A 27,798-nucleotide genomic window follows, 5' to 3' on the forward strand; every position below is an offset into this window, starting at 1 on the left:
TCCCAGCGGGGTGTTTTATTATTTATTTACTTGACAGGTAACATCGATTTGGTCCTATAAGACACCATGCTAAAGGCTTAACTACTTGTTGTTGTACAAGGTAACTCTCCTGGACTCTCAGGAAGCCCTTGCATGGCCTATCAAGGACAGCTCCGTCACTGAAGGGAAAAACTCCATACCAAAAAAGAGAGATGCTGCCCGTTTCCCAAGGGAACCTCCATCCCACAGCCCTTCAGGGCCATCACACTCCCATCAGCCATCATCAAAATAGTGGCCACGCTGGGAAGAACAGGTGTCCTGAACTAGAAGGTGGTCTTCAAACCATGGCGTACCGGTTTATATATATTACAGATAGATAAATTAAGAGGTCTGTATGTATACACAATCTCTCAACGAGGAATGAATTCCATTCTGTCATGCCAGGTATTTGTCAGAAACTTGAAAACGAAGGTGGTTTTCAGTGGAGCTGGTATTAAAAATAGAAGGTATTTATACACAAGCCCTGCTTCTCTCATGGCCATGAAATCCTCTGGTGTTGTCAGGGCCCCTGGGCAACCTCAGCACCCCCACAGGTAACCCATCTGCAGTCTGCATCTTCCGGGAGAGCAGGGGACTCACACCGGGGCTTTTCTCCGGGGTCCCCATCTCGGCTTGGCGGCGCCTCCGGACCCAGGGGCTGCCAGAGGGAGTGACGCTGCTGTCAGAGGAATAATCCATACACTTGCGGAAGATCTCAGGGCTGGCGCTGCAGTTCAGTCTACCTTCCTCCGCCAGTGGGGACTTTCTAGAAACGCCTTTGCGTTGGGCCAAAGGGCTGCTCCAAGGACTTGTGCACGGGGAGGCATTTGGACTCAGAAAGAGATTCTGGTGGCCAGAAGGGCTGAGCTTGTTGGTGGCCATGTGCCGTCGGCCCGCCATAGGGGACGTGGGGTTGCTCTCGGGGTCAGAGGAGCTGTTGGCGGAAGACTCATCACCCATGTACTGAAGCTCCTCCACTCTCTTGTTCAGGGACTTGTTCAGGTGGATGCTCGCAGTGGGCTCCTCGTCATGATTTTTGTCTTTGGCAGGTTTCTTTTTGGGTGGCTTCATACCAATCAGGACAGCTTTCATGTTCTCTTTACCCTGAGATTCTGTGATCATGAACTCATGGGCTTTGATGGCCGCTTCCACCTCCTCGAACTCCACGATGGCACACTCCTGGGTCCCCACTTGGCTGTAGCGGCTGCTGATCCTCCGGATGTCAGGGGGCAGCTCTCTCCCAGGTTTGAGGATCCGCACTGATGAGATGACTCCAAAAGTCCCAAAAAGCTTGAGCAGGTGTTCCATCACCTTCTCCTGCACCCTTCCATTCTTCTGGGGGGTGGCCAGAGCCCACAGCTTAGGAGACAGGTAGAGATCATAGACCAGGAGCATCTTGCTGGGGAGGTTCTCATTGGGGAACAGTGGGACGGGGGTGGTCCTCCTCACCTTCCGGTGGTCCTCATTCAACTCAAGGACCACTGAATACTTCAAGGCATGTGCTGTGGTTCTCCAGTCCCGTGTAAGGTGTTTCACCTGCAGAACAGAAAGCAAATCTGAAATAGTATCTAATGCCCTTGTCCATCTTTGTGTACACTATAAGCTCCCTCCCTCACTTCTTTATCCCTGTAACACCAGAATCCCTGTATTCTACTGTCTAGAATCATACGTAGTATGTGTAAACACTCAAAAATCTAGTGAATGAATAAGTGAATGAAAACAAGTTCTACAATTTCAAACAAAGGCACCACAGCAGTGTTGTCCAACAGAACTCTCCATGAAAATGGAAATATTCTATTCTGTGCAAGTTTAGAGGTTAAAATGCAGGCTCTGGAACAAAGCTGTTGTATACACAAATCAAAGACCCACCTCTAGCTTGCAGTAAGACTCGGAAAGTTATTCAACCTCTTAGTGCCTCAACTTGCCCTGGAAAATGGAGATGTTAATAGTGCCATCTCAAAGAGCTGTCCTGAAGATTAAACGAATAAATATATACATGTACATATGTATGTACAGACACATACAAACTCATTTACATATAAAACAGAATAGTGTCTAGCTCACAGTGAGTACTCAATTATCATGTGCTATCATTATTTCAAATATTATGTGTCATCATTTTGATAGGATTTGGAGATTTTAACATTCAAATGCTTCTCTAAAGCAGTATTTCTGCATTTTGGCATTTGATACAGAGAAGGTTCCAAAAGATCTTTCACATTTTACTGCAACATCTCCTGAGAATGACATGAACTATTTCAACTTGAAATTAAATCCAACTTGGGCCTCACTAAGAACGGTGAAATAATCCCTCCCTCCTCCTCTGTTGGTGGAAATTGTGTGTATCAATGTTGCAGTATATGAAAGCTATATTTATACTGCAAAACAGTAATTTTCTAGAGGCCCACTTCCGGTGAAGGGAATGCCAGGGGGAATGAGTCATCCCAAAGAAATAGTGAAGGTGGGTGGGGTGGGTGACCTGAGCCCGTAATGGCAAGATCCCCCTAAGTCCTCTGAGAATAGGCCAACATAGCTGCTCTGCAAAAGAACTGGGAACTCCAGGTGCCTCCGAGCATAAAACAGGAACTTCATGAAATTCAAGAAGGAAAGGCTCACTCACTGGGCAGGATGGAGAAACCCTGGCAGACCCATGACTATACACAGGCTCCTAGAGAGATAGCACTGTCCACTGTAGCCTGCAGCCTCTGGGTGAAATGGCTCAGACTTAGGCTACTAGAAGAACACGGGGCCAAGGGCACAGAGAAGAAGGCCCAGGCCAAGGGTTGGATTTCAGGTGGACAGAGTCGAGGAATCCAGAAAGGGTGAAGCTGATGACTGCAGGTGAGTGTGAGGCTGGGGGAAAGCCAGGCAGTGGCTCACTGTGGGGTGAAACATGGTGGAGCCTTCTCCAAAAACAGCTAGGGGGGGAGCACTTGGGAGATAAAAAGAGACAATTTCCTAAGCCTGAAGCTTGAGCTAGGAGCACCTGGGGAAAGCACAGCACTGCCTTACTCAGAGGGCTACAGAAGTCTGTGGGGGACCACATCTCATTGCAAGAGAAGCAGGCTCTGCAAGGACTGAATATCCCTCCTGAGCCAGAAGCAAGGTCCACTGGAAAATCTGGGTTACAGTCCGAGCATCCTAAGCCTGGGTCCATGACCATTCATAAGGAAGGTCCAGGTAGTACCTGAGGAAACGGACCAGGGAGCTTTCGTCCTTGTGCAATTACTAGAAGAACTCTAAGGTTTCAGAAACATTGTAATTTCCCTGTGTTTTTTACCTTTGTCATGTATGTTTCCCTTTTGTGATTAACAGGAAATCCTTCAGAATGAAAAGGATCTTTGCTTTGATTTTGGAGGTATTAGGGAGTCTGTCTGTACTCTGCAGCCAGGTTTCAACAGAGAAGAACATTCCTAAATTGGTCCATAAGTGGCAGCTTAAAGAGGAAAGTAAAACAGGCTGACTCTCGGGGTCCCTGGGGAGGAATAAAGAGACGTGCGGGATGATTCCACTGGCTGCTTCATTTTGGAATCCCCCACAAACACTTTTCATATGAAGGCTTGCTCACTGTTCTCTGGCCATTAAAATACCCCTTCCATTCCCCTGTACCTAGAAAACTCCTACTCATCCTCCAAAATCCTATTTCAATGTCACCTTCTCTGGGAAGACTTCTCAAGTCTCCAGACAGGGTTAGTTGCTCTGATCAACTAGCACCCAACAATACTGTGTTCTCTCTTTTGTCCTGCTGTATGTGGTCACATTGTCATCTTTCAGATCTCTCTCCTTTATTGGACTGCGAGCTTGTCAAGGACAGGGGGAGTACCATCTTCATTCTGTACCTCCTGCGCCTAGCACAGCACTCAGCAGAGACAATGAGTATATTTGATGAATGAATAAAGGAAAAAGAGTGAGAGGGCCAGGCAGAGTACACCAGTGGGTGAGGCAGGGAAGAGGTCCAAGGAGAAAAGCTCTCCTCCAGTGCTCTCTGACAAAGTACACAGACAACTTGGCTGGGACCCACTTGTTACGCATCCCGTTATGCAACAGGCTGCGTGGTGCTTTTCCATTCTAGTAAATGCACTTCCCCCAAGGGAGACACAGAGTTCTTATTCCAACTAGTCTGTCAACTCTCTGAGAAGTAGACAGTACACAGCCCAAACACTGGATCTATATATGGCAGGAACAAGCAGTCTGCTGCCCAGATGGCAGCAATAATTACAAATCTCATCTCCCCATTGTATAGATGAGGATGATGGCGTCACACAGGCGGAGCATTTGTGTCTTAGAGAAGGATCATTTCTGATAGTGCTGGGTGCTCATTCTCTCCCTTTACTTATTCAACTTGACAAATGAAAAGCTTGGATTTCATATAATTTTAGGTCTGGCAGGTATCTCTCAAGGCCTTCGAGTCCCTTTGTCCTGGTACTGCATCCTCCTGGCCACCCACTTGCCTGGCAAAAGTGCCTGAACTTTACTAAGAACAAGTAATATTGTTTCATAACTGCTGCCAGCTGAGATTTGTCCCAATGCCCAGGACCCTTTTAATAGTGTGGGAGTGTATTCCTAACAATCCTAAATCCCTTCTCCTAGCTATTTTTCTCTTTTTCAGGCACAGACTTAATTTTAAAAATTGTTCGTCATCAGGTTTCAAGGGAGTAAAAAAAAAAAACGTTTAGAACCACAACCCAAAACACACTTGAAATCCTTGAAGCAGCTTCTGAGAACCAAGCCTCACCTTTTTAAAGGACGTGAGCAGCTTAACGCTCACATATCCTAGCTTGTTCCTCCTCACGTGCTTTAGCAAAAAGGCGTCCTTCTCCAGGTTTTCATCTGAAAAGTAGAATTCGATCTGATCCACCAGTTTCTTGATCAACTCCTCGTCCGGGGGCTTCCACTCCTGCTCCAGGTCCTCACGCTCATTCTCGCCTCCACTTGCAGTGGTGCCACTGAGACCAGAAGGAGACACCGGGTGTTAGGGGTTGAACTGTGTCCCCCCAAAATTCATATGTTAAAGTCCTGACCCCCAGTACCTTGGAATATGATGTTATTTGGAAATGGGGGTCACTGCAGATGCAATTAATTAAGATAGGTCTTACTGGAGTAGGGTATACCCCCTAACCCAACACAACTGGAGTCCTTATCAAAAGGGGAAATTTGAACACAGACATGCACACAGAGAGAACATCATGTGAAGGCGAAGGGAGACACTGGGGTGATGCAGCAAAACGCAAGGAATGCCAAAGACTGCCACTAGAAGTGAGGAAAGATGCCTGGAATGGATCCATTTCTAGTACTTTCAGAGGGCACTTGATTTCAGGCCTCAGGCCTCCAGAACCATGAAACAATATATTTCTGTTGTTCTAAACCATCCAGCTCATGGTATTTTGTTACGGCAGCCCTAGGTGATGACACTGGGTCACATGGTCACAGAAGGAGAGATTCGCCCCCAAACAGCTAAGAAGTCAATCTTTTGTTTTTAACAAGTATGGAGGATCATAAAAATAATAACTGGCCAGGAATCGTGGCTCCCATCTGTAATTCCAGCACTTTGGGAGGCCAAGGCAGGCAGCCTGAGCCCAGGAGTTTGAGACCAGCCTGGGCAACATAGTGTGACGCCTGTCGCTACAAAAAACACACAAAAAAATTAGCCAGGTGTGGTGGTGCAGGCCTATAGTCCCAGCTACTTGGGAGGCTGAGGTGGGAGGAGAGCTTGAGCCCGGGAGGTCTAAGTCGCAGTGAGCCAAGATTGCACCATTGCACCTCAGACTGGTTGATAGAGTGAGACCCTGTCTCAAAATAAGAATAATAATTATTATAACAACACCCTCTGCTGACATGTATGTGGTGCTCTGCCCCCATATGTTTTTCACATATAGCAAAATGTTTTTCACATATACTCTCTTATTCTTCCTCTTCTACTCCACCCCCTCAAATCGTAGTTTCTAGAAGACAGTATAGCAGAGTCACTTGACCTTTCAGTAAGATCCTTCATATTTATTAAAGAAAAAAAGCTTGATTTCTTAGCTGGTTCAGGACAAGACCTGGAGTGCAGTGGTGCGATCTCCATGTGGATACATGATCACTGCCTCTCAAGCCACCTGCCTTGGCCTCCCAAAGTGCTGGAATTACAGATGGGAGTGTAATTTCCTAGGGCTGCTGGCTCTAGGAGTCCTGGCTTTAGAGTTAAGACTGCCTGGGTCCAAATGCTTGGTTCAGACTGAGTATCCCTCATCCAAAATGCCTGGGACCAGAAGTGTTTCAGATTTCCGATTTTTCCAGATTTTGGAATATCTGCATATACATAATGAGATATCTCAAGGATGGGACCCAAGTCTAAATGCAAATTCATTTATGTATCATATACACCTTGTACAGATAACCTGAAGTAATCTTACGCAATATTTTTAATAATTTTGTGCATGAAACAAAGTTTCTGAACCAGCGGAAAGCAAAGGTGTCACTGTCTCAGTTTTTAACCCATGTTAAATCTGTAGTGTCATGGTGGCTCAAAATGTTTCCGATTTTACAGCACTTCAGATTTTGAATTTTTTTATTAAGGATGTTCAACCTGTACCACTGTTTATTAGTTAAGTAAATTTAGGCAAGGAACTCCACTGCATCTCACTTCAGTTCCATCACCTATAAATTGGGAATCATGACAGTCCCTACCCTCATGGGAGTGTTGTGAAGATTCAATGAATTAATACATGAAAATATCCAGAAGAGTGCCTAGCACACCCTTAAAGCTCTGTAGGCACAGATAAATTCCTTCACTCGTTCATAAGAGGCAGATCTAGGATTTAAACTCAAATCCTCTGTCTCCAAATCCAGTATACATAATAGCTTATATGTTTTGCTAGGACCCTTCCTGCAATGGACTCTGGAAACAATCCCGTCACCGGGCCCCTCTTAATAAAGCCCACCACCACCAGCAGCGCCACCTGGGTAGACTTCCTCCTCTCCCTCTCCCTAAGAACATAGGTGACGGGAACAAGCCAAAGCAATCCTGGACAGAGCTTCCTTAGGAAGGCTAATCTTTCATAAGGGGATTATAACAATTTCAAACCAATAAACATTTAGAGAATACTGATTATCCACATCATAACTGATGCCATTATTAGAAGTTAGCAGAAAGTTGCAGGTAGGTAGTTATAGGAATTGGTTTAGCAACTCAATGTCAGGACCAGTAATCTCAACAGGCCTATTACTGTGATCACTTAAAGCTGGAAAAGACACATACATATATGTCCTTCAACAAAATTTTCATTGGCTCTCAGCCTCATAAAGAAAAAAAAGAAAAGAAGCAACTGTGGAATACTCAAAATGAGGGAAAAAATATTCTGGCAAGAGAGAAAAAAGCAAATAAAGCTATTTAATAATTTTTCAAATCCAGAAATTATAATTAGTACAAAATATAGGCATTGGTTGATTAAAAATAAAGAGTTTCAGCTATTTGCCTGTAGGCAGCCTGGGAATGGCTTTTAAAATACCTTATTGATGTCTCAAGGTAAATGCAGAGTGAAGAGGCCTGGCACGGTGGCTCACACCTGTAACCCAGCACTTCGGGAGGCTGAGGTGGGTAGATCACTTGAGGTTAGAAGTTCAAGACCAGCCTGGCCAATATGGTGAAAGCCCATCTCTACTAAAAATACAAAAAAGTAGCTGGGTGTGGTGGTGCATGCCTGTAATCCCAGCTACTCGGGAGGCTGAGGCAGGAGAATGACTTGAACTTGGGAGGTGGAGGTAGCAGTGAGTGGAAATCACACCACTGCACTCCAGTCTGGGTGACACAATGAGACTGTCTCAAAAAAAAAAAAAAAAAGTATAGTGAAGAAAATTACAGGTAGACTCAATTTTAAAGTTTTTTTTTAAAAGTCTTGTTAAAATGGGATGATAAAAATCAGGCATTAAGCTGACTCACCCAACATCCAATAGCAAACACTTTCTCAATTGCTTTCTTCTTCTTCTTCTTTTCTTTTTTTTTTTTTTTTTGAGAAAGAGTCTCACTTGGTTGCCCAGGCTGGAGTGCAGTGGCGCGATCTCGACTCACTGCAAACTCCGCCTACTGGGCTCACGCCATTCTCCTGCCTCAGCCTCCCAAGTAGATAGGACTACAGGCGCCCTCCACCACGCCCGGCTTCAATTGCCATCTTTACTCTAGAGGCTATAAAAACTAAATGTTATGGCTGGTAACACTTAAGTGAAAATCTCTTGGCCCTGCCCCTTCCCGTTTTATCTCCTTTGAATGTGGATGTGATGGTTGAATCTGTAGCAGCCATTTTACTACCATAAGGAAAAGGCCAAGAGAATCAGCTTGGCCTGATTTGTTGACATTATTGGCCCTGACATTATTAAGTTGTTGGATAAGCTCTTATAACTATCTACCTGCAGATTTTTTATGATTACATGAGAAAGATCAAATCCAATTTGTTTAATTCACTTGTTGGGTTTTCTATTACTTAAACAGCCAAATACAATAGTAACCTCAGCAACACTACATGGAGAAAAGAGGTCCTCAAAACATCCCGAAGGCAAAACATCAGTGGGACAACCAATAGGATGAAAAAGGAGATGTAAGAAGGACAGAACAAATTTCACTTTATTAGGGAAAGTTTACCCCCTAAATAGTAATTAAAACAGATGGGTTGAGGCCGGGCACGGTGGCTCACGCCTGTAATCCCAGCACTTTGGGAGGCTGAGGTGGGCGGATCACCTGAGGTTAGGAGTTTGAGACCAGCCTGGCAAACATGGTGAAACCCCACCTCTAACAAAAATATAAAAATTAGCTTGATGTGGTGGTGGTCGCCTGTAATCCCAGCTACTTGGGAGGCTGAAGCAGGAGAATCGCTTGAACCCCGGGGGATGGAGGTTGCAGTGAACCAGGATTGCACAACTGCACTCCAGCCTGGGTGACAAGAGCGAAACTCCGTCTCAAAACAAACAAACAAACAACAACAACAAAAAACAGATGGGTTGACTATAACAGACAAAATAACTACAAATGCAAAGGGCATTCCCGGCCCAGCTAACAAAGATGTCAATAAATCACAGGGGATGGGGCCAGGTGTGTGCTAATGGCCAGTGAAGAGTTTTGAGCAGACTCAGGAGTATTGGCAAAATGGTCTAACTTACTACAAATAGCTAGTATCTCAGAAGTGACTGCACTACCAAAGGGAGCCACGGACAAGTTAGTCCTACTCCCAAACCACAGCAATAGATGCTGTTACAAAAGGTAAACTCATAAACAAATAAAGCATAACAGAAGGAAGACAGTATAATTTCTCAATCTCTCTAATGCTTATTCCAGAGCTTCCCAATCTTCCCAAGGCCTGCCATGTCTGCTTTACTGCCTGCAGATGATTCTATCTCAGACTGGATGGAGAAGATGGAATTCATCCAGTCAAGGTTCTCTGGACCTTCATTGGGCAACCCCTTCTCCCTTTTCCCAACCTTTGCTCCAGCTTGTTCTGTGTCTCTAGACATCCTCAAAGAACTTGTAGCCATATCCAGGTGTCTCTTCTCCATCTTGGTTCTTGATACAGTTTGAATGTATGTCTTAGCCAGATCTCATGTTGAATTGTAATCCCCAGTGTTGGAGGTGGGGCCTGGTGGGAGGTGGTTGAATCAAGGGGTGGTTTCTCATGAATGGTTTAGCATCATCCCCTTGGTGCTGCCCTCTTGATAGTGAGTTATTGTAAGACCTGGTCATTTAAAAGTATGTAGTACTTCCTCCCACCCCCACCATCACCAACTCTCTCTCTTGCTCCTGCTTTCATGATGTGATGTGCCTGTTCTCCCTTCACCTTCTATACCACGATTGTAAGCTTCCTGAGGCCTCCCCAGAAGCAGATGCTAGTGCCATGCTTCCTATACAGCCTGCAGAGCCAAGAGCCAATCAAGCTTCTTTTCTTATAAATTACCCAGTCTCAGATATTTCTTTACAGCAATGCAAGAACGGCCTCACACAGTCCTCTTGCCTTGATGCAGGATCTGACACTATTGGCCACCTTCTTCTTGATACTCTCCCCCGGGCTTATGTGACTTATTCTTTTCTGATTCTTCTTCCCATTTTACTGCCCTCTATGTCTCCTCTTTCTCTCTCCATTTATTTTATTTTGTTTTATTTTTTATTTTTTGAGACTGAATCTTGCTCTGTCGCCTCAAGTTGGAATGCAGTGGCAAGAACACAGCTCACTGCAGCCTCAGCCTCCCAAGCTCAAGCAATCCTCCCACCTCAGCCTTCCAAGTAGCTGGGGCTACAGGCATGTGCCATCACACCTGGCTAATTTTTCTATTTTTTTTGTAAAGATGGGGTTTTGCCTTGTTGCTCAGACTAGTCTTGAAACCCTGGACTCAAGTGATCCACCCACCTCAGCCTCCCAAAGTGGTGGGATTACAGGTATGAGCCACCATGCCTGGTCTCTCTTCATTTCAAAGTGTAGGTGTTACCCAAGTATCTATCCGTGACACTTTATCCCCTAGCAACCTCTACACTTCAGCTCCTATAAGCTCATTAAATTCAAATCTACCCCCACCAGCCTGTCCACCCCACACCTTCCTCTCCTTCCTGAGCTCCAGTCCTCAATTCCTAACTGCATGCCAGACATTCCCACTAGGACAATCTGATGAAGCATCAGATTAAATATGTCCATAATCTAACTTCTCACCTTCTGCAGAACCTGACCTCAGGCGGACTGAAGCCTGGGCGTATCAACAGGCATTCTATCTGGGAAGTTGACCTTCCTTTCACACAGTCTCACAGTAGACTATCCATAATGTATCGGGGGTGACTCTGCATCAATTATTTGCACTCACTGAGCAGACAGGCAGATAGCCAGAGATTCCAGAACAGGTGGGTGATACTGTGGAGGTTGACATAAACCCCCATGCAAGTGCAGAGGTGAGCTTCTTGGGCTTGGAGGACTCCACCCTCTGCATGAGTGCTGTCAGCAGCAACTGTGTGTCTCCAAAGGGGGATCTTGGGGGAGTTGGAAAGCCTATGTTATATCCAGGAGCAGGCTGCATTGTTTCCTGTTTGTAAAATAGCCTTCAAAAGGGAAAAGATACCATATCTTTTAAGAATATTAAGTTTATATCCTTTAAGTCTGAATATTGTCAACTTTTTGTCGATTACAACCATCCTGTGAAAATCATGTATCTTCCCTCCCAATCCACCCCACCAACTACTTTCCCTATTCACCCTTCTATGTACGTAAGCTCAAGACGTAGGATGTATCCTTTCACTCTCTCTTTTGCCCCCACATTTAGTCAATTATAAAGTGCTTATTTCATTTTGAAGGGTCTCCCATCTGTTCTCTCTTTGCCAGTCCAACCATCCTCATTATTTCTCCCTTGGACACAATATCTCATCGAAACATGATTCCAAAAAATTAAAGTAATAGATAAACATAGCAAAAACTAAAATAAAATAGTAGGGAACTTATAAAGAAACCAACAATTCCCCACTCCACCCTTCCTCCCTAGAGGTAACTTCTCTTCAGCCATTTAGTTCTTAGGAGAGTTATCTCATAGCTCTATAAAATATGCTTATAGCTCTATTTCTCACTTGCCAACTGTAGTCATTCTCTATTCATGTCTTACTATATAAAATGAGGATTTGGGGTCACTTATGACTTATGTCCCTAAATAATCCCTTCTTCAAATTTTTAAAATTTTCTTTTCGTTTTGGTTCTTCTATTAGCCTTCTATTTGTGGTTTTGGTGTTTTTCTTTTTTCTTTTTTTGAGACGGAGTCTCACTCTGTCGCCCAGGCTGGAGTGCAGTGGCATGATCTTGGCTCACTGCAACCTCCACCTCCTGGGTTTAAATGATTCTTCTGTGTCAGCCTCCTGAGTAGCTGGGATTTCAGGGGCACGCTGCCATGCCTGGCTAATATTTTGTATTTTAGTAGAGACAGGGTTTCACTGTGTTGCCCAGGCTGGCCTCAAACTCCTGAACTCAGGCAATCTGCCCACCTTGGCCTCCCAAAGTGCTAGAATTAAGGCATCAACAATCACACCCCGGCCTTTTTTTTTTTTTTTTTTAAGACGGTCTCAACTGTCGCCCAGGCTGGAGTACAGTGGTGCGATCTCGGCTCACTGCGACCTCTGCCTCCCAGGTTCAAGTGATTCTCCCACCTCAGCCTCTCAAGTAGCTGGGACTACTGGCACGCAACACCACACCCGGCTAATTTTTGTAGTTTTAGTAGAGACGGAGTTTCACCATGTTGGCCAGGCTGGTCTCAAACTCCTGACCTCATGTGATCTGCCTGCCTCAGCCTCCTAATGTGCTGGGATTACAGGTGTGAGCCACCATGCCCGGCCCTATTTATGTTTTAAAATAATATACTTTAAGTGGTTCCTTATTCCATAAACATTAAAAAGTATTTTTCAATTCCTTGCTACATATGATATATTAATACACACTACTGTCCTATCCTCTCTTCCATCTCACCTATTTCCAACCTTCCATATTGCATCAGATGTACTTTTATTTCATTTTGCCATGGTTCATAATATTTCATTCTATTAGGTAACTAACATTCTATATTTTATCTATAGCTACGTGCTGAAAATTGAAAGTCAATCAGTTGTATTTTATTATTATGACTATGTAAACACTGTTTCCTAATAGGGCTAAGTCATTTGCTAAGATTACATTTCTTGTCCTAAAGTTCTATTAGTTGACTGACCACCTGGATTGGTCCTCTATGTTTATTTTTTCTTTCATATGATCTGTCCTTGTCTTTGTTTGTAATTTACACACTAAGAGATTTCTTTGACATTATATTCTAACCTTTCTTACGGAATTTTTAAATTTTAGTAGTCATTTATTTAGTTTCTAAGAACTTTTTTTGGTCCTCAGATCATTGCCTTCTAAGAGCTTCCTACTCTTATTTTGTGGATGCAGCATCTTAAATTCACTCTCAGGGTGCTAGTTGGAGTATACATTTTTGAGTCCTTTGTTTTAACATCATCACCTCTGTATCCTTTGGGGTCAGTTCTTCCATTTAACTTTCATGCCACTGATTTTCTTCATGTGACTAATAATCCATTTTTTTCTTTATTAAAGAGTTTAATAAACTTATTTTCAAATAGTTTTAGATTTACAGAAAAGTTGTGAAAATTGTACAGAAAGCTCCCATATATACACCCAGGCTTGCTCTGTTATAAATATCTTGCATCAGTATGTTACATGTGTTACAACCGATGAACTAATTGCAATTAGTTCATTAGTTCATTATATATTATTATTAGCTAAAGTCTGTAGTTTTTTCCTTAGTTTTTGCCTGTTGTCCCTTTTTCTGTTCCAGGATCCCATCCAGGACACCACAATACATTAATACATTAAGCTGTCATGTCTCCTGAGGCTCCTCTTGGCTGTGACGGTTTTCCTTGTTTTTGATGACCTTGACAGCGTTGAGAAGTACTGGTTAGGTATTTTGTGGAATGCCCCTCAATTGGGATTTTTCTGATGCTCTTTGTCACGATTAGATTGGGATTACAGGTTTTGGGGAGGAGGACCACAGAGGTAAATTTCCATTCTCAGCACATCCTGTCAGGGTACATGCTATCAACATGAATGATCACTGTGGAAGTTAACCTTGATCAGCTATCTGAGGTAGTATTTGTCAGGTTTCTCCCCTGTAAAACTACTGCCTTTATCCCCATTCCCATACTGTGCTCTTTGGAAGAAGGTCACTGTACACAGCCCACACTTAGGGTGTGGGGCGTTATACTCCACAGCCATTCACTGTGAAGTCAAAAGGTACGTGTGCTTTTTCTTGGAGGGTTGTTAAGTTGTACACTCCCACTGGTTTTCTTCCTAGATGGCGCTATGTACACAGGTGGGGCATGCCAAGTGGCAGGCTTCACAGGAGGGTGAACAGGCAGGGAATCATCAAGCTGGGGGCTCTACTCAAATGGGGAAGGCTTTACTCTGCAGCTGCCAGCTCTGCTTTCGCATCCCTAGATCTCCGTAGTGAGCTCATTCAATTCCTTTAGAAAATAATCTTGTCTCTTCTTTTTCTCCCTTAAAAATAAAATACCTGCTACTTTTTACTGGCAGACATAGAGGCTAGGAAATGGTTCTAAAGGAAGAATTTAAATTACCTTTCAGATATTTGTAGCCCTTTTTACTCCTGCATCTTTGGTATATTTCCCAACCAGAGTCTTTCGAGGGTTCTGTCTTCCCACCTCCTGCCACCTCCCGTGTTATATTTTAGGCTACAGCCTCCTCCACTCTGTGCTGTATTAAATGTTTTGAAGAACAGCTAGAATATGTCACTGCTTTACTTGATGTCACTGATTTACTTTAATAGTAATAATAAAAGGTTTTCTATTTCCTGTTAAATAAAATTCAAACTCTTCAGCTCCCAACCAGGCATGGTGGCTCACACCTGTAATCCCAGCACTTTAGGAGGCCAAGGCAGGAGGGTCATTTGAGGCCAGGAATTCGAGACTAGCTTGGGCAACGTAGCAAGACCCTGTCTCTACAAAAAATTTAAAAATTAGCCAGGTATGGTCGTGCACACCTGTAGTCCAGGCTATTTGGGAGGCTGAGGTGGGAGGATTGCTTGAGCCCACGAGGTCGAGGCTATAGTGAGCCATGACCACACCACTGCACTCCAGTCTGCGTGACAGAGTGAGACCCTGTCTCAAAAACTACATACATACATACATAATTAAAAAAAAAAATCGCAAAGTCTTCAGTTCCTTATTCAGATGCATTTAGAATCTGGCTGTAACCAGCGTCAAAACTTATTTCCATCGGTGTCCTTTCAGATCCTTTGCTCCAAACAAACAGAAAGACATAGTTATCTGTAAGTGTCACAAACTTTCTGGACTCTGTGCCTTTGAGCTTGCTGTTTCTGTCTCTGAATACCTTGCTCCTCTCTCTCGGGTCTAAATTCTAGTCACACATTAAGGTCCATCTTAAATGCAATTCTCCTAGGAAAAAAAAAATCATTTCTACTTCTCCCAACACTCATCTATATTTGTATTATAGCTACTTGTGTGCATATTTTATTAGCAGCCGGAACACTGAGTTGAGAGTAGAACTCGAGCTGGTTTCTTTCATTATAGTATTACCCCAGAGCCTTGCACGTAATGGGAATTTAAAATGTATCACCAATGTAAAGCAAACAGTTTTGAGGGCAAATCATACCTATCAGGAACCTATTAGGAGGGAGGAAGTATGGTTTCTGATGAATATGTTCTCAGCGGCCTTTTAAGGAGGCTTGAAAAGTTTTACACTTAAGGTTTTGCTTCGTTTTGTTTTTTAATAAAACATTGTAAAACATTGTAAACTGAGAGTGATGAGGTCTTTTGTTACAGCTATAAACCTGTGAGAAATGGGTAGAAATAAAGGGGTACATTTTAAAACAGATAATTGGGTTCCATCAATCAGTGTTGATTTTTTTTTTTTTTTTTTTTTGATGTTGTCTCACTCTGTCACCCAGGCTGGAGTGCAGTGGCACAATCTTGGCTCACTGCAACCTCTGCCTCCTGGGTTCAAGCGATTCTCCTGCCTCAGCCTCCTGAGTAGCTGGGACTACATGTGTGCGCCACCATGCCTGGCTAGTTTTTGTATTTTTTAGTAGAGACAGGCTTTCATCATATCGGCCAGCTGGTCTCAAACTCCTAACTTTGCGATCTGCCTATCTTGGCCTCCCAAAGTGCTGGGATTACAGGTGTATCATATTTGTAAATGATTTAGAGAAACAAAATGATTTGTAGCATAAAACATCTAAGGCTACTCTTTACATAAAATATCAAATCTGGTTACACTGATTGCGAGGTTAATCAAATAATACCCTACAGGAGGAAAATATCCAAACTAAGATGGTGGAATAATGAGACCCTCACCACAACTTTCAATCCAGGAATGATTTCTCAGACACATCATCTATCATTGCAGATGGCGGAATGTGGTATTTTGACCACCAAGACCAAGAAAATGGTGGACACCAATAAGGAAGGTACCAAACACAAAAGAGAAACATCATTTCTGAAAAACATTAGGGTCCAGGTCCTGTCTGTGTGAGATTTCTTTTGACTCACCTCTAGAACAAGATAATGAATGTGAAATGGCTGAAAAAGGACAAATTGATAATGCAATATAAAAACACCAGGGTAGATTCAAAAGATAAAGATTCTTCACTGAGACAGATTAAAAACATATACAGGTATGTTCTCAACTTTGTTAGAGGCATCACCCTTTTACAAACCATATTTTGGATGGTGCTAGCAGGGTCACATCTTATGCTTGGGTGGCCCATGGGTTCTTATATATTTATTACAGAGACATGAACTTCCCCTCTGACCCTGTCTTCTGCAATGCTGTTCTGGCATAAGCCCTTGAGCCTGGGAAAGGGATATACAACTAGTGGATGTCTCTGCAGGTCTAAATAATGATTTGTAGTACGGAGTAGAGACTACATAGATAACGCACTTAGTTCCACATCTGACAAAAAATTGACATTAACAAAAAAGTAGAGGCCAGGGTTGGTGGCTCATGCCTGTAATCCCAGCACTCTGGGAGGCCAAGGCGGCCAGATTACTGGAGGTCAGGAGTTCGAGACTAGCCTGGCCAACATGGTGAAACCCCATCCCGACTAAAAATACAAAAATTAGCCAGGCATGGTGGCAGGCGCCTGTAATCCCAGCTACTCAGGAGGCTGAGGCAGGAGAATTGCTTGAACCCAGGAGGTGGAGGTTGCAGTGAGCCAAGATTGGGCCATTGCACTCCAGCTTGGACGACAAGAGCAAGACTCTGTCTCAAAAAAAAAAAAAAATTATATATATATATATTTTAGTTCTGTCCACTGAAAGGCTCTGAAAGCAACAATACCCTGGCAGAAGTTAGCTTTCTTAATTCCAGGTCTTGGTTTCTAAATACTTTCTTATTAGTATTTGAAAAAACTAGAGATTCCTGTGGAAGTGGCTGAATTCCATGACTGGAGTAGGAAAAGTACAAATTATGCCTGGAATATCTAGTACCAGAAAGCAAGGAAGTGCTTAAAGACTAATGGGCATGTTACAAAAAGACACAAGGAGGCCAGCTTCAAGGGGGTCTGCTAGCTGCAATATAGGCATTTTGAGCACCAAAAATGACTGTGACTAATTATTAAAAAGTGAATAAATACAAATCCATGAATTGGAGAGAGAGGGAGAGTATAAGCTTGAGGAAGAGCCCTCATTTAAATTATTTAGTGTAACTATTATATCAAATTATCTCTTTGAAAACTGTAATTAAAGGGAAACAATTAAGCATTTTTTTGCCTCTTTAGGAGAAACTTTTGTTCAATCCAGATGATGAGACAAAACTATTTTTTAAAAAAATAGAGCAATGCTAGCTAATAAGTGTACAAAAAAAATGTGAAAATTAGAAAATCCTCAATTTCCAGTCCCCGGTGAAATAATCAACTTAGGTAAGGATCATCAATAGATGCTAAAATAATTAGGTGAAAAGTCAATGGGGAAAAAATATTGCAAGAGGAATGGATAACTTAGAAGAAATGCACAAATTCCTAGAAACATGCAACCTACCAAGACTAAATTATGAAGAGACAAAAAATCTGAACAGACCAATAACAAGTAAGGAGATTGAATCAGGAATCAAAAATCTCCTACCAAAGAAAAGTTCAAGGCCTGATGGCTTCATTGCTGAATTCCACCAAACATTTAAAGAACAACTAATACCAATACTTCTCAAACTCTTCTAAAACTTTGAAGAGGAGGGAATGCTTCCAAACTCATTTCTAAAGGCCAGCATAACCCTGATACTATAGCCAGACAAGGAAAAAAAAACTATGGGCCAATATCCCTGATGAACATAGATGCAAAAATCTTCGGCATAATATTAGCAAACTGAATTCGACAGCATCTTAAAAGGATCATTCACCATGTTCAAGTGAGATCTATCCCTGGGATGCATGCGTGGATCTACATATGCAAATCAATACATGTGATACATCAACTTAACAGAACCCAGGATGAGAAGCCCACAAATAACTTGCTAACTGCAAAGGGAAAGACAACCTGTATGATGGAGAAATCTCCTTAATTGAATGGTCAAATTTAGCATCACTAAAGGTAAGATGGCTCCTGAGGTGATGCAACATAAAGTTCCAGGCACAGAGTATGAGGCATTCTTGCCAAAATGTTTAAACAGAATCAAATCAAAATCTTAGCCCTAACTTCCAGTTTATAAGAAGCACATGGTACAAAGGAGCAAGTAAAATAAGACCATGAGAACATTACCAGACTAATCCAAAATGTGAGACATTCAACAAGATATCTGGCCTCTTCTGTCCAAAATAGCAAAGCATTAGGGGAAAAAATGGTGGAAATTTCTAGATAAATAGATTCTAGAGACATAAGAAGCAAATGCCTCAACCCAGACCATATTCTGGTTTGAGGGGAAAAAAGAAACAGCTGTAAAAGACAATTGTGGAACAATCTGGGGAATCCTGAATGTGGAACTCGGCGATTAGCTTATCTTCAGGATTATATTAGGGAATGATAGGTAATTTTCTCTGTTGCAATAATAGTGTTAGGGCTTTATAGGGAATGTCATTATTAGGAGTTACAAAGTGAAGTATTTAAGGTATAATCTTGTGTAAAACATACCTCAAATGGTTCGGGGTAAAACACGTACGTTATATATCCGTTCACTAAACGTGGCAAAATATTAAGTGTTAAATCTAGATGATGGGTCTATGAATGCTCATAGTACTGTTTTTTCATATTTTCTTTATGTTTGAAAATATGTATGTTAAAAAGGTGAGAATAAAAGGAAAGGCATCTTTTTAATGAATGAGATGTGGGGAGATGATCCATGAACATTTTAGAGGCTGTAAAGGCTTTTCTTTATTGTTCGTTTATTCTCTGTTCCCTTATATAAGCCAGGTATTAGGCTAGGTATGGAAATATGAAAAGGAGTAAAATAAGGCAGCTGCCTTCAAGGATCTCACTGTCTAGGGGAGGGGAAACACAAATATCTCAACACCATGGAGTGAGTGTGATGACAGAGAGATGCATTCGATCAACAAATATGTCCTATGTGCTGGGTGCTGTGCTAGGTGCTGAAGATACAATGAAGGAAGTAAGCATGGTCCTTGAATTCACCGAGCTCCTATTCCTGTGAGGGAGACACAATGATAGAATCACAATTGTGGAAGGTGCTAGGCATAAAATGTACAGAGTACTACAGCAACAGAGAAGAAAGGAAACACAGCCAGCTCTGGGGTGGGGATTGGGGGTGGGTGGAGAGCAGGCGTCGAAGTTTTAAAGGCTGACTAGAAATCAGTCAATCAGAAGACCTAGAGGTGAGGGTGCAGAGACATGTAGACACAAAATAGCCCCCTGTGCTCAGGGAACTAGACGGAATCGCAGGAGCAGGGAAGGAAGCAATGGGCTGAGGAGATGATGTGAGTGGGTGTCGCATCTTAATGAGCAGATTGAGGAATCTGGGCTTTCTCCTGTAGGCTCCAGGAGCTGAAAACATTCACATCAGGTGATGGCTGCTGCCATGCGAGGCTGGGCCCAAACAGGGGATAGTGTGAATCCTGTTCTTGGCTACATCTCCTCGTGCTTTGGGTGCCTGCCCACTGGGCTCTGTCGGCTCCCTGAAGAACCCCAGGGATTTTCTGGGGTCAACTCTATGCCAGTGGGCAACAGGAAGGGCTTCAGACTGAACACTTGCTGAGACTCAAGCCATGGGAGCTGGGAATTCTGGAGGGAGAGCAAGAGGGGTTCAGGCAACAGGCCCACCCATACTGAAGCTTGGTTTCTCCTAGACCTCCATAGGGGATCTTTTCAGGCCTTAAACTAAGTAGAGCTTTAATCCTGGCTATTAAGGGATGGCTATTTGCCACTGCCGCAGGAAAATAAAGTTATAAGGATAAACTACTCGGGGCTATTTTACATACTCTGATATAATCTGACTAGGTGACTGCGTTCTCAAGACTGTGAGCTGTCAGTGACCACGGGTTCATCATTTTTATGCTCTCAGTACTTAGCACAGAGCTAAATGAATCAGGCCTTGCATTATAAAGCACAGATCTATCTACCGTGTCATATGCTATGGTCCAGCTTTCCTGCCCTACCCTGGTGGGCTGACTTTTCTCCCCTAATAACTGTTTCTACTGGTCTGCCTCAGATCTCCGGGTCCAGAAATCTGACCCTTTAACCTGGGGAAGGGTCAGCCAGTAATAGAGAATGGCTCTGGGCCCAGTATTCATCCACCCTTGAGTTGAGTATTCTCCCAATGAAGTAGATATACGCTTGCCAGGACAATCCTGCAGAACCTTAACAGCTAAACGCCTGGGACAGGGTCCTAGAAGAAAGAAAGCTCCTAACAAGTGCCTGTTGGCATCCCCCAGAATGTGCAAGTTCTGTCATTTCCCCACTCTCATGTCTATGTCTACGTTGTATCTCCTTTCAACAGCAGGAACAAAACCCCAGTCCTTAAGGGTCTGGGCATTAGTGGACAGGAGCCAAGGTGCCTGAGGACAAAGCTCAGGACCCGGGACAAGGTTAGACAGGTGCCATAGCAGCTCCAAACTACCCAAAACCCAGGAACCCACCCACCCAAGGCAGCAAGATGATGATGCAAACATAAAGGTCGGGTGGGAAAGGCTGTGTGAAAATGGGAATCCCCCAGAGCGGGAGGATGTAAAGCAGCAAGTCCTGTATCCGTCTCAAATTACCATGAAATCCCACCTCCTGGAATCCCCCACCAGCAAGTGTCCGCTGTACCTGGCCTGCTACCACCTAAAGACTGAGCGCAGCCAGCGGGACTGGGAAAGGCTGGGCGATGCTGGCAGTGAAGGGTAAGTGGGACCACTCGCAAGGAGAGGGGAAGGTGGGCAGGGATGGACTTTGCGGGGATGGGGGGTGGTGTCTTGAGGGAGCCCACAGAGAAGAGGCCTCCTCCAGAGGAGCGGGTGGCTTGGATGGCCCGTGGAAGTCCTCCTCCTGGATCCCTGAACATCCCCACGTCCGGGACCCTCAGATACCGGCCGCCAGCCCTGGGAACCTCGGTGGGGCGACGAAGCTGCGGACTGGGGCACCGGCTGCCTCCACGGGCCGGTTCTGACTCAGGGGCTCGGCCCGGAGCTGCTTCACCGGCAGCGGGGCTGACTCAACCCCCTCTGCCCACGGAGTTGTCGCGCGCAGTCAGAGCCCCGAACTCGCGCGCGGCCCGGCGCCCCCTCGGGGCCCACCTCCCCTGGCCGGCCTCCGCACCTACCTGTGCCCCCGGCTCGGCTCCTCCTCGCTGGCGCTGCCCCAGCCGGGGCTGAGGTACCGGGCCGGGTCCCCGGCGCCCTGAGTCTCCGCCCCCTCCTCCTCGTCCTCCAACTCGTCCACGTCCTCGGCCTCCTGGATGGCGACGCGGATCTGCACCGCCGTCTCAGGCCCGGGCCGAGCCTCCCCGCCAGATTGGGCCATGGCTTGCGGGACTGCGGCGCCGCCGGGGTCCTCACGCCGCGAGGCCCAGCCAGCCGGTCGGCAGCGACTGCAACGAGGGGGCGGGGGCGGTGCGAGCGCGCCCGCCGCTCGGCCCGGGGGAGGGACAGGGGTCGCAGCGCCCCGCCCCGCGCCGCCGCCGCCACCACCACCACCACCACCCCGGCCGCTAGTGGAGCGCCCGCGCAGGCGGGGCCTCGGAGGTGGAGGGCGGCTTGCCGGAGCTCCTCCCGCGGAGGCCTGTCCCGGAAGGATCCCCGCGACCCCCGATCCCTCCCTCAGTCCTCTCGCCGCTATGGGGCCCCAGCCGGAGAAGAGGCGTCAGGGCTCCCTTCTCCTGCGCCTTCTTTCACGGCGCCGCAGGGATGGGCACAGCACAGCTGACTTCTGTTTGTGCTTGACTCCGGGGGTGGCAGGCGCAGACCACAGCTCCAGGGGCTTCTAGGCCTCCTGCGTGTCTTCCCCACTGACGTGCCAAGATGAGAAAATCTCCATCGTTAGTCTCTTTGACATAATAACCACCCTAGATCGTGTCTTAGATCAGGGGTTTGGCTCCTGCCATGCCCTGTATCAGTTTTTCTCCAAATGTGGTTCCCAGATCAGGAGCATCAGCTGTACCTGGGAACTTGTTAGAAATTGAATTCTTAGGGCTCATCCAGACCTCCTAAATCAGAATCTATGATTCAGAACTTTGTGTTTTAACAAGGCCTCTAGGTGATGCTGAAGTTCACAAAAGTTCGAAAGCCGATGGCCTATAGAGTATGCCCTGCACATAGTATGCTCTCAGATATTTGTTGAATGAATGAAGGGAGCCATTGAAACGTCAGGATGTTCTAAAACCCTGCCACCTTTACACGTGTAGCTTCAAATTGAGTTCCATCTCACCCCTCCAAATGTGACCCAGAAACTAGGGACAGGGGCATAGAAATGAATAAGACCGGTCGGGCGCAGTGGCTCACACCTGTAACCTCAGCATTTTGGGAGGCCGAGGCGGGCGGATCACGAGGTCAAGAGATTGAGATCATTCTGGCCAACATGGTGAAACCCCGTCTTTACTAAAAAAATACAAAAAGTAGCTGGACGTAGTGGCGTGCCCCTGTAGTCCCAGCTACTCGGGAGGCTGAGGCAGGAGAATCACTTGAACCTGGGAGGCGGAGGTTGCAGTGAGCCAAGATCGTGCCACTGCACTCCAGCCTGGGCAACAGAGCCAGACTCCGAGAAAGAAAAAGAAAAGGCAAGGCAAGGCAGGGCAGGGCAGGGCAAATGAATAAGACCTGAATCTGCTTTCGTGTAGCACTTTATTTAGAGCCTTAAACATAATTTATCATATTAATTTGCCACACTGGGACCCCCAAACAACAGAACCCTGGACCAATACATTTGTTTTGATATAGGAAAGCAAGTTAGGATAGGCTCAGGAAATGAGGCCTCCTGGAGGGCAATGTCCTTGTGAAAGAACACCGTGTATAGGGTCCTGGGTTTCTGGGCAGGGCTTGGGAGAGACCCAGGGGCCCAGCGAGGACAGCCCCTCTTCTTAAGGACACTAGAATCTGTGTCCCTTTCTTTCTCGGATCTCTCTTTTGATAGAAGAGGTCCTAAAATAAGTAAGTAAAGGGAGAGAGAGAGACCTTTGCTGCTCTTGTTGTTTGTGCACCAGAACAGCTCACAGCCCTGGATCTGAGCTACTGGGAAAGGAAGAGGCAAGGGGTTGACCACATCTTTTTCCAGCCAGCTGTGCCTCCCTCCAGGGCTACAGAGGCTATAAGTCCTCTGCACAGACCTGTGATGAGGCTCAGAAGGACACAGCTGCAGCAGCCACCATGCCTTCCAGTTTGATAATTTCGGTTCCTGAATTTCACAAAGTGATACCCATTATCTATCTCATTTAAGCCATCTCGTGTGGCAAAGACATCAGGGGTTATTATCCCTACCGACAGTGATGGCTCACATTCGTCTCAGGTTTTATAGTTTATGAACAATTCATACATGTCATTTCAGGGTTTCCAAATGCCTGATCATAAAAGTCCCCTGGGGACTTTTCTTAAAATACAGATTCTGAAAATATAGTTTGAAAACTGACAGTTGGTGGGTGAATCTGGGCTGCAGAAGTGTTTTACTTGGTGAGAGTTTTGAAAAAAAGAAATTGAATTTATATGCCCTTACATTCAAACATATCTGCCTATGTTGTTTCTGCTATTACTTATTTCTGACTCCTCATAAAGGAATTTTGGATCTAGAAAGAATGTCAGACATCATCCAGCTCAGAGCTGCTCCTGGTAGGGAATGGGTAGTCTGGCAGAGTACCCAAGAATGGGTACTCTTGGGGGTGCCCATTAAGTCATAGGATAAATATGGGGCATCTTTCTGGGGTATCAATTTTACTTAGATATTTGAGAGAAGAGCCACAACATATATATTAAAACAACTTGTAATATATGTGAAATCAAATGCAAAACTTGCACAGAATGTTTAAGGCAACTCACATAAGTTTCTCATTTATAGTAGTTGGCTTAGAATAATGCCTAGAGGAGCGGAGGACAGAAACCCTCATCTGCACTAGGGGTACTTCATGGGAGAAGTCCAACTTGATCACTTTTGCAATGAGGAGAGTGAGTCTCAGTGAGGCACAGAGGGAAGGGCCTCTTCTTCCACTTTGTTGCACCCCATTTTGTCTAGCAGGAAGCCTTGCATCTGGGAACACTTGCTGATTTGCTTTGATTAGTCCTACCCACATACCCACCGTTTGTGTCACTGGTGAAGAAACCAGGGCTTTTAAAGGGCTCCTTCCGGTTTCCAGCTTAATCCTCCCCAGAGCTGTGGCAGGGGAGGGAGACCAGTCCCACCCAGGCCTGTCTTGAACATTGCTGCAGGGAGTTTGCATCACCACTGAGATGATTAGCAAAGCCTCTTTAAACAAAATCATGACCTCAGCCTGGAGCTGGCATCTTTCCCTTCCCTGGAATCTTGACAGCTCATTTTCATAGTAAACTCACAACGGGAAACAGCTTTTTCCATAGCTCCTGAGGATGAAACAAAAGGAAATACATTGACAAGCCATCAGGATGGGCTGAGATTAGGTTGAAGGAAAAACTCAACCCTAGAAGATCTTTCCAGTATATACAAGGGTGTTGTTTGGAATCAATTGGAAATATTTTTGAGTGTGCCTGGCACTACAGCTGGAAACAAAGGACTTGGAATAAAATATTGTGGTGAAGCTGGGAAGTTGGGACAAGGCTAAGTGTTGAAGAGAAGAAGTGCAATCCCAGCTACTCGGGAGGCTGAGGCAGGAGGAGCCCTTAATCCCAGGAGGTCGAGGCTGCAGTGAACCATGATGGCACCACTGCACTCCAGCTTGGGCAAAAGAAAGAGACCCCATCTTCAAATTAAAGAAAAAAAACCGAGGTCTGTTTTAACTGTAGGTTAAGAGGAGTCATTTAATCATTTGTTTAAGCATGTACCAAATACCAGGACCTGTGCTATACTCAATTTTGTAAAATGCCTAAGACATGATCCATGAATACCAAGAGATGGAGGGAGCCTAGGAAAGACAGCCTTCAATAATAAGACAGTGTCTATGCACTAAATGCTGTGACAGAAATCCATACAGGGAGGCACAGCCAGTGAAAACATCCCCAAGGATGCTTTGAAACTGACTAGAAAAGCTCACACATAAGCAGCAGGGTATAATGGAAACATGCTCACTTTGTTATCAAATAGATCTGAATTCAGACTTCAGCCTTGCTGCTTCTTGGTTTCATAACGTCTCTGCTGTTCAGTTTTCTTACCTGTAAAATGTTCCGAATGATCCTCACTTAATTGAGTTAGGCACACAGATCAAACTAGGTTGTTTGTGAAAAATGTCTAGCAAAGACCTGGCCCAGATTAGACACTCAGTGTATGCTAGTAGATTATGAGGCGGCCTTCCAAGAACCTTCATACCAGGAAAACCTTAACCTGAATGGAAAACACAAACATTCTAGTTGCTGAATGTATATATTGCTCCATTGTAAATTAATAAATCAGGTTTTTTTTCTAGATGCCATATTCTTATAAGTTGAATCTGGTCTGCAGAAGTGTTACTTCAGAGCCAACCTAATCCTGAATACACTGACAAAATGGAAGACTTCCCTGGGCCAGAAACCAGCATGTTTCTATAGTGTCTTTTTTTCTTTTTATGTTTTGAGACAGGGTCTCACGGCTGGGTGCAGAGCCTCACGCCTGTAATCCCAGCACTTTGGGAGGCCGAGGCAGGCAAATCACTCGAGGTCAGGAGTTCAAGACCAGCCTGGCCAACAGTAGTAGTAGTAAAACTCTGTCTCTGCTAAAAATTAAAAAAATTTAGCCGGGCATGGTGGCAGGTGCCTGTAGTCCCAGCTACTCGGGAGGGTGAGGCAGGAAAATCGCTTGAACCTGGGAGGCGGAGGTTGCAGTGAGCCGAAATTGTGCCATTGCACTCCAGCCTGGGTGACAAAGTGAGACTAGGTCTCAGTTTAAAAAAAAAAAAAAAAAAAAAAAGGACCAAGAAGAAGCTTCTCCACTCCTTCTGGAATCTCTGCCTTGTTCAGCCCACCTGCCTCCACTCCTGCCTCCACCGTGTCCATCCGGGTGACCCAGAAGTCCTACAGGGTGTCAACCTCTGGTCCCCGGGGCCTTCAGCAGCTGCTCCTACACAAGTGGGCCCAGTGCCCGCATCAGCTCCTTGAGCTTCTCCCAAGTGGGTAGCAGCAGCTTCCGGGGTGGCCTGGGTGGAGGCCAGGTGGTGAGGCCAGCGGTATGGGTGTGTGTCACCGCTGTCACGGTCATCCAGAGCCTGCTGAGCCCCCTTAACCTGGAGGTGGACCCCAACATCCAGGCTGTGCACATCCAGGAGAAGGAGCAGATCGAGACCCTCAACAAGAAGTTTGCCTCCTTCATAGACAAGGTACCGTTCCTGGAGCAGCAGAATGAGATGCTGGAGACCAAATGGAGCCTCCTGCAGCAGCAGAAGACGGCTTGGAGCAACATGGACAACATGTTCCAGAGCTACATCAACAACCGTAGGCAGCAGCTGGAGACTCTGAGCCAGGAGAAGCTGAAGCTGGAGGTGGAGCTTGGCAACATGCAGGGGCTGGTGGAGGACTTCAAGAACAAGTATGAGGATGAGATCAACAAGCATACAGAGATGGAGAATGAATTTGTCCTCATCAAGAAGGATGTGGATGAAGCTTACACAAACCAGGTAGAGCTGGAGTCTTCCCTGGAAGGGCTGACTGACGAGATCGACTTCCTCAGGCAGCTGTATGAAGAGGAGATACGGGAGCTGCAGTCCCAGATCTCCGACATGTGTGTGGTGCTGCATGTGTGTGGTGCATGGACAACAGCCACTTCCTGGACACGGACAGCATCATTGCTGAGGTCAAGGCGCAGTACGAGGAGATCACCAACGGCAGCTGGGCGGACGCTGAGAGCATGCACCAGATCAAGTATGAGGAGCTGCAGACGCTGGCTGGGAAGCCCAGGGATGACCTGCAGCTTATAAAGACTGAGATCTGGGAGATGAACCGGAGCATCAGCTGGCTCCAGGCTGAGATTAAGGGCCTTAAAGGCCAGAGGGCTTCCCTGGAGGCCACCATCGCAGACGCAGAGCAGCGTGGGGAGCTGGCCATTAAGGATGCCAAAGCCAACCTGTCCGAGCTGGAGGCCGCTCTGCAGTGGGCCAGGCAGGATATGGTGTGGCAGCTGCGTGAGTACTGGGAGCTGATGAATGTCAAGCTGGCCCTGGACATCGAAATCACCACCTATAGGAAGCTGCTGGATGCAGAGGAGAGCCGGCTAGAGTCTGGCATGCAGAACATGAGTATCCATACGAAGACCACCAGCGGCTATACAGGTGGTCTAAGCTTGACCTGTGGGGGCCTCACAAGCGCTGGCCTCAGCTACAGCCTGGGCTCCAGCTTTGGCTCCGGCGCGGACTCCAGCTTTCCTTCAGCCGCACCAGCTCCACCAGGGCTGTGGTTGAAGAAGATCGAGACCCGCGATGGGAAGCTGGTGTCCCAGTCCTCTGATGTCCTGCCTAAGTGAACAGACGCGGCAGCCCCTCCCAGCCTACCCCTCCTGCGACTGCCCCAGGGCCCTGGAGGGAGGCCGCTGTGCAGGGTATCACAGGAGACCCACCTGAGGCTCAGCCGTAGCCCTCAGCCCACCTGCGGGGGAGTTTACTCCCTGGGGACCTCCCTTGCCTGTGCCTCCAGCTACAAAACAATCCAATTGCTATTTTTTTTTTTTGGTCCAAAATAAATTTTGGTCCAAAAATAAAACCTCAGCTAGCC

At 45.6% G+C, this 27,798-nt stretch overlaps 2 protein-coding genes and 1 pseudogene across 4 annotated transcripts in view; 2 read left to right on the top strand and 1 right to left on the bottom strand.

Moving 5' to 3' along the window:
- Window positions 1-21,643, bottom strand: LARP6 (La ribonucleoprotein 6, translational regulator). 3 transcript variants are annotated; one of them, XM_023220696.1, is made up of 3 exons: window positions 21,273-21,643; window positions 4,754-4,964; window positions 1-1,554 (listed from the first exon to the last, which is right to left on the bottom strand). In XM_023220696.1, exons 1-3 carry the CDS (start codon window positions 21,470-21,472, stop codon window positions 490-492), a joined length of 1,476 nt encoding a protein of 491 aa, XP_023076464.1. In that variant the 5' UTR covers window positions 21,473-21,643; the 3' UTR covers window positions 1-489. The 3 variants fall into 3 exon arrangements, with proteins under 3 accessions (XP_023076464.1, XP_031791679.1, XP_023076465.1); XM_031935819.1 differs by lacking the exon at window positions 21,273-21,643 and adding an exon at window positions 20,731-21,201; XM_023220697.2 differs by lacking the exons at window positions 1-1,554; window positions 4,754-4,964 and adding an exon at window positions 18,865-19,160 and having other exon boundaries at window positions 21,273-21,557.
- The window catches only part of LRRC49 (leucine rich repeat containing 49), a 204,209-nt gene continuing 197,029 nt past the window's right edge, over window positions 20,619-27,798 (top strand). The window contains exon 1 of the mRNA XM_023220694.1: window positions 20,619-20,853. The gene's annotated coding sequence lies outside the window, so the exon portion shown is untranslated. The remainder of the gene's footprint in view (window positions 20,854-27,798) is intronic.
- Window positions 21,471-27,550, top strand: LOC111548277 (annotated as a pseudogene).

The sequence above is a fragment of the Piliocolobus tephrosceles genome, chromosome 6 (genome assembly GCF_002776525.5).
Source record: "Piliocolobus tephrosceles isolate RC106 chromosome 6, ASM277652v3, whole genome shotgun sequence".
In the NCBI taxonomy this organism is placed as follows: Eukaryota; Metazoa; Chordata; class Mammalia; order Primates; family Cercopithecidae; genus Piliocolobus; species Piliocolobus tephrosceles.

Coding starts and splice junctions, on each gene's coding strand:
- LARP6 (XM_031935819.1), bottom strand. CDS start 21,014: ATGTTCAGGGATCCAGGAGGAGGACTTCCACGGGCCATCCAAGCCACC. Junction 4,965..20,730: donor CCAGGAGGTGGGATTTCATG/GTAATTTGAGAC, acceptor TTCTGGTCTCAG/TGGCACCACTGCAAGTGGAG. Junction 1,555..4,753: donor TGCTCACGTCCTTTAAAAAG/GTGAGGCTTGGT, acceptor TCTGTTCTGCAG/GTGAAACACCTTACACGGGA.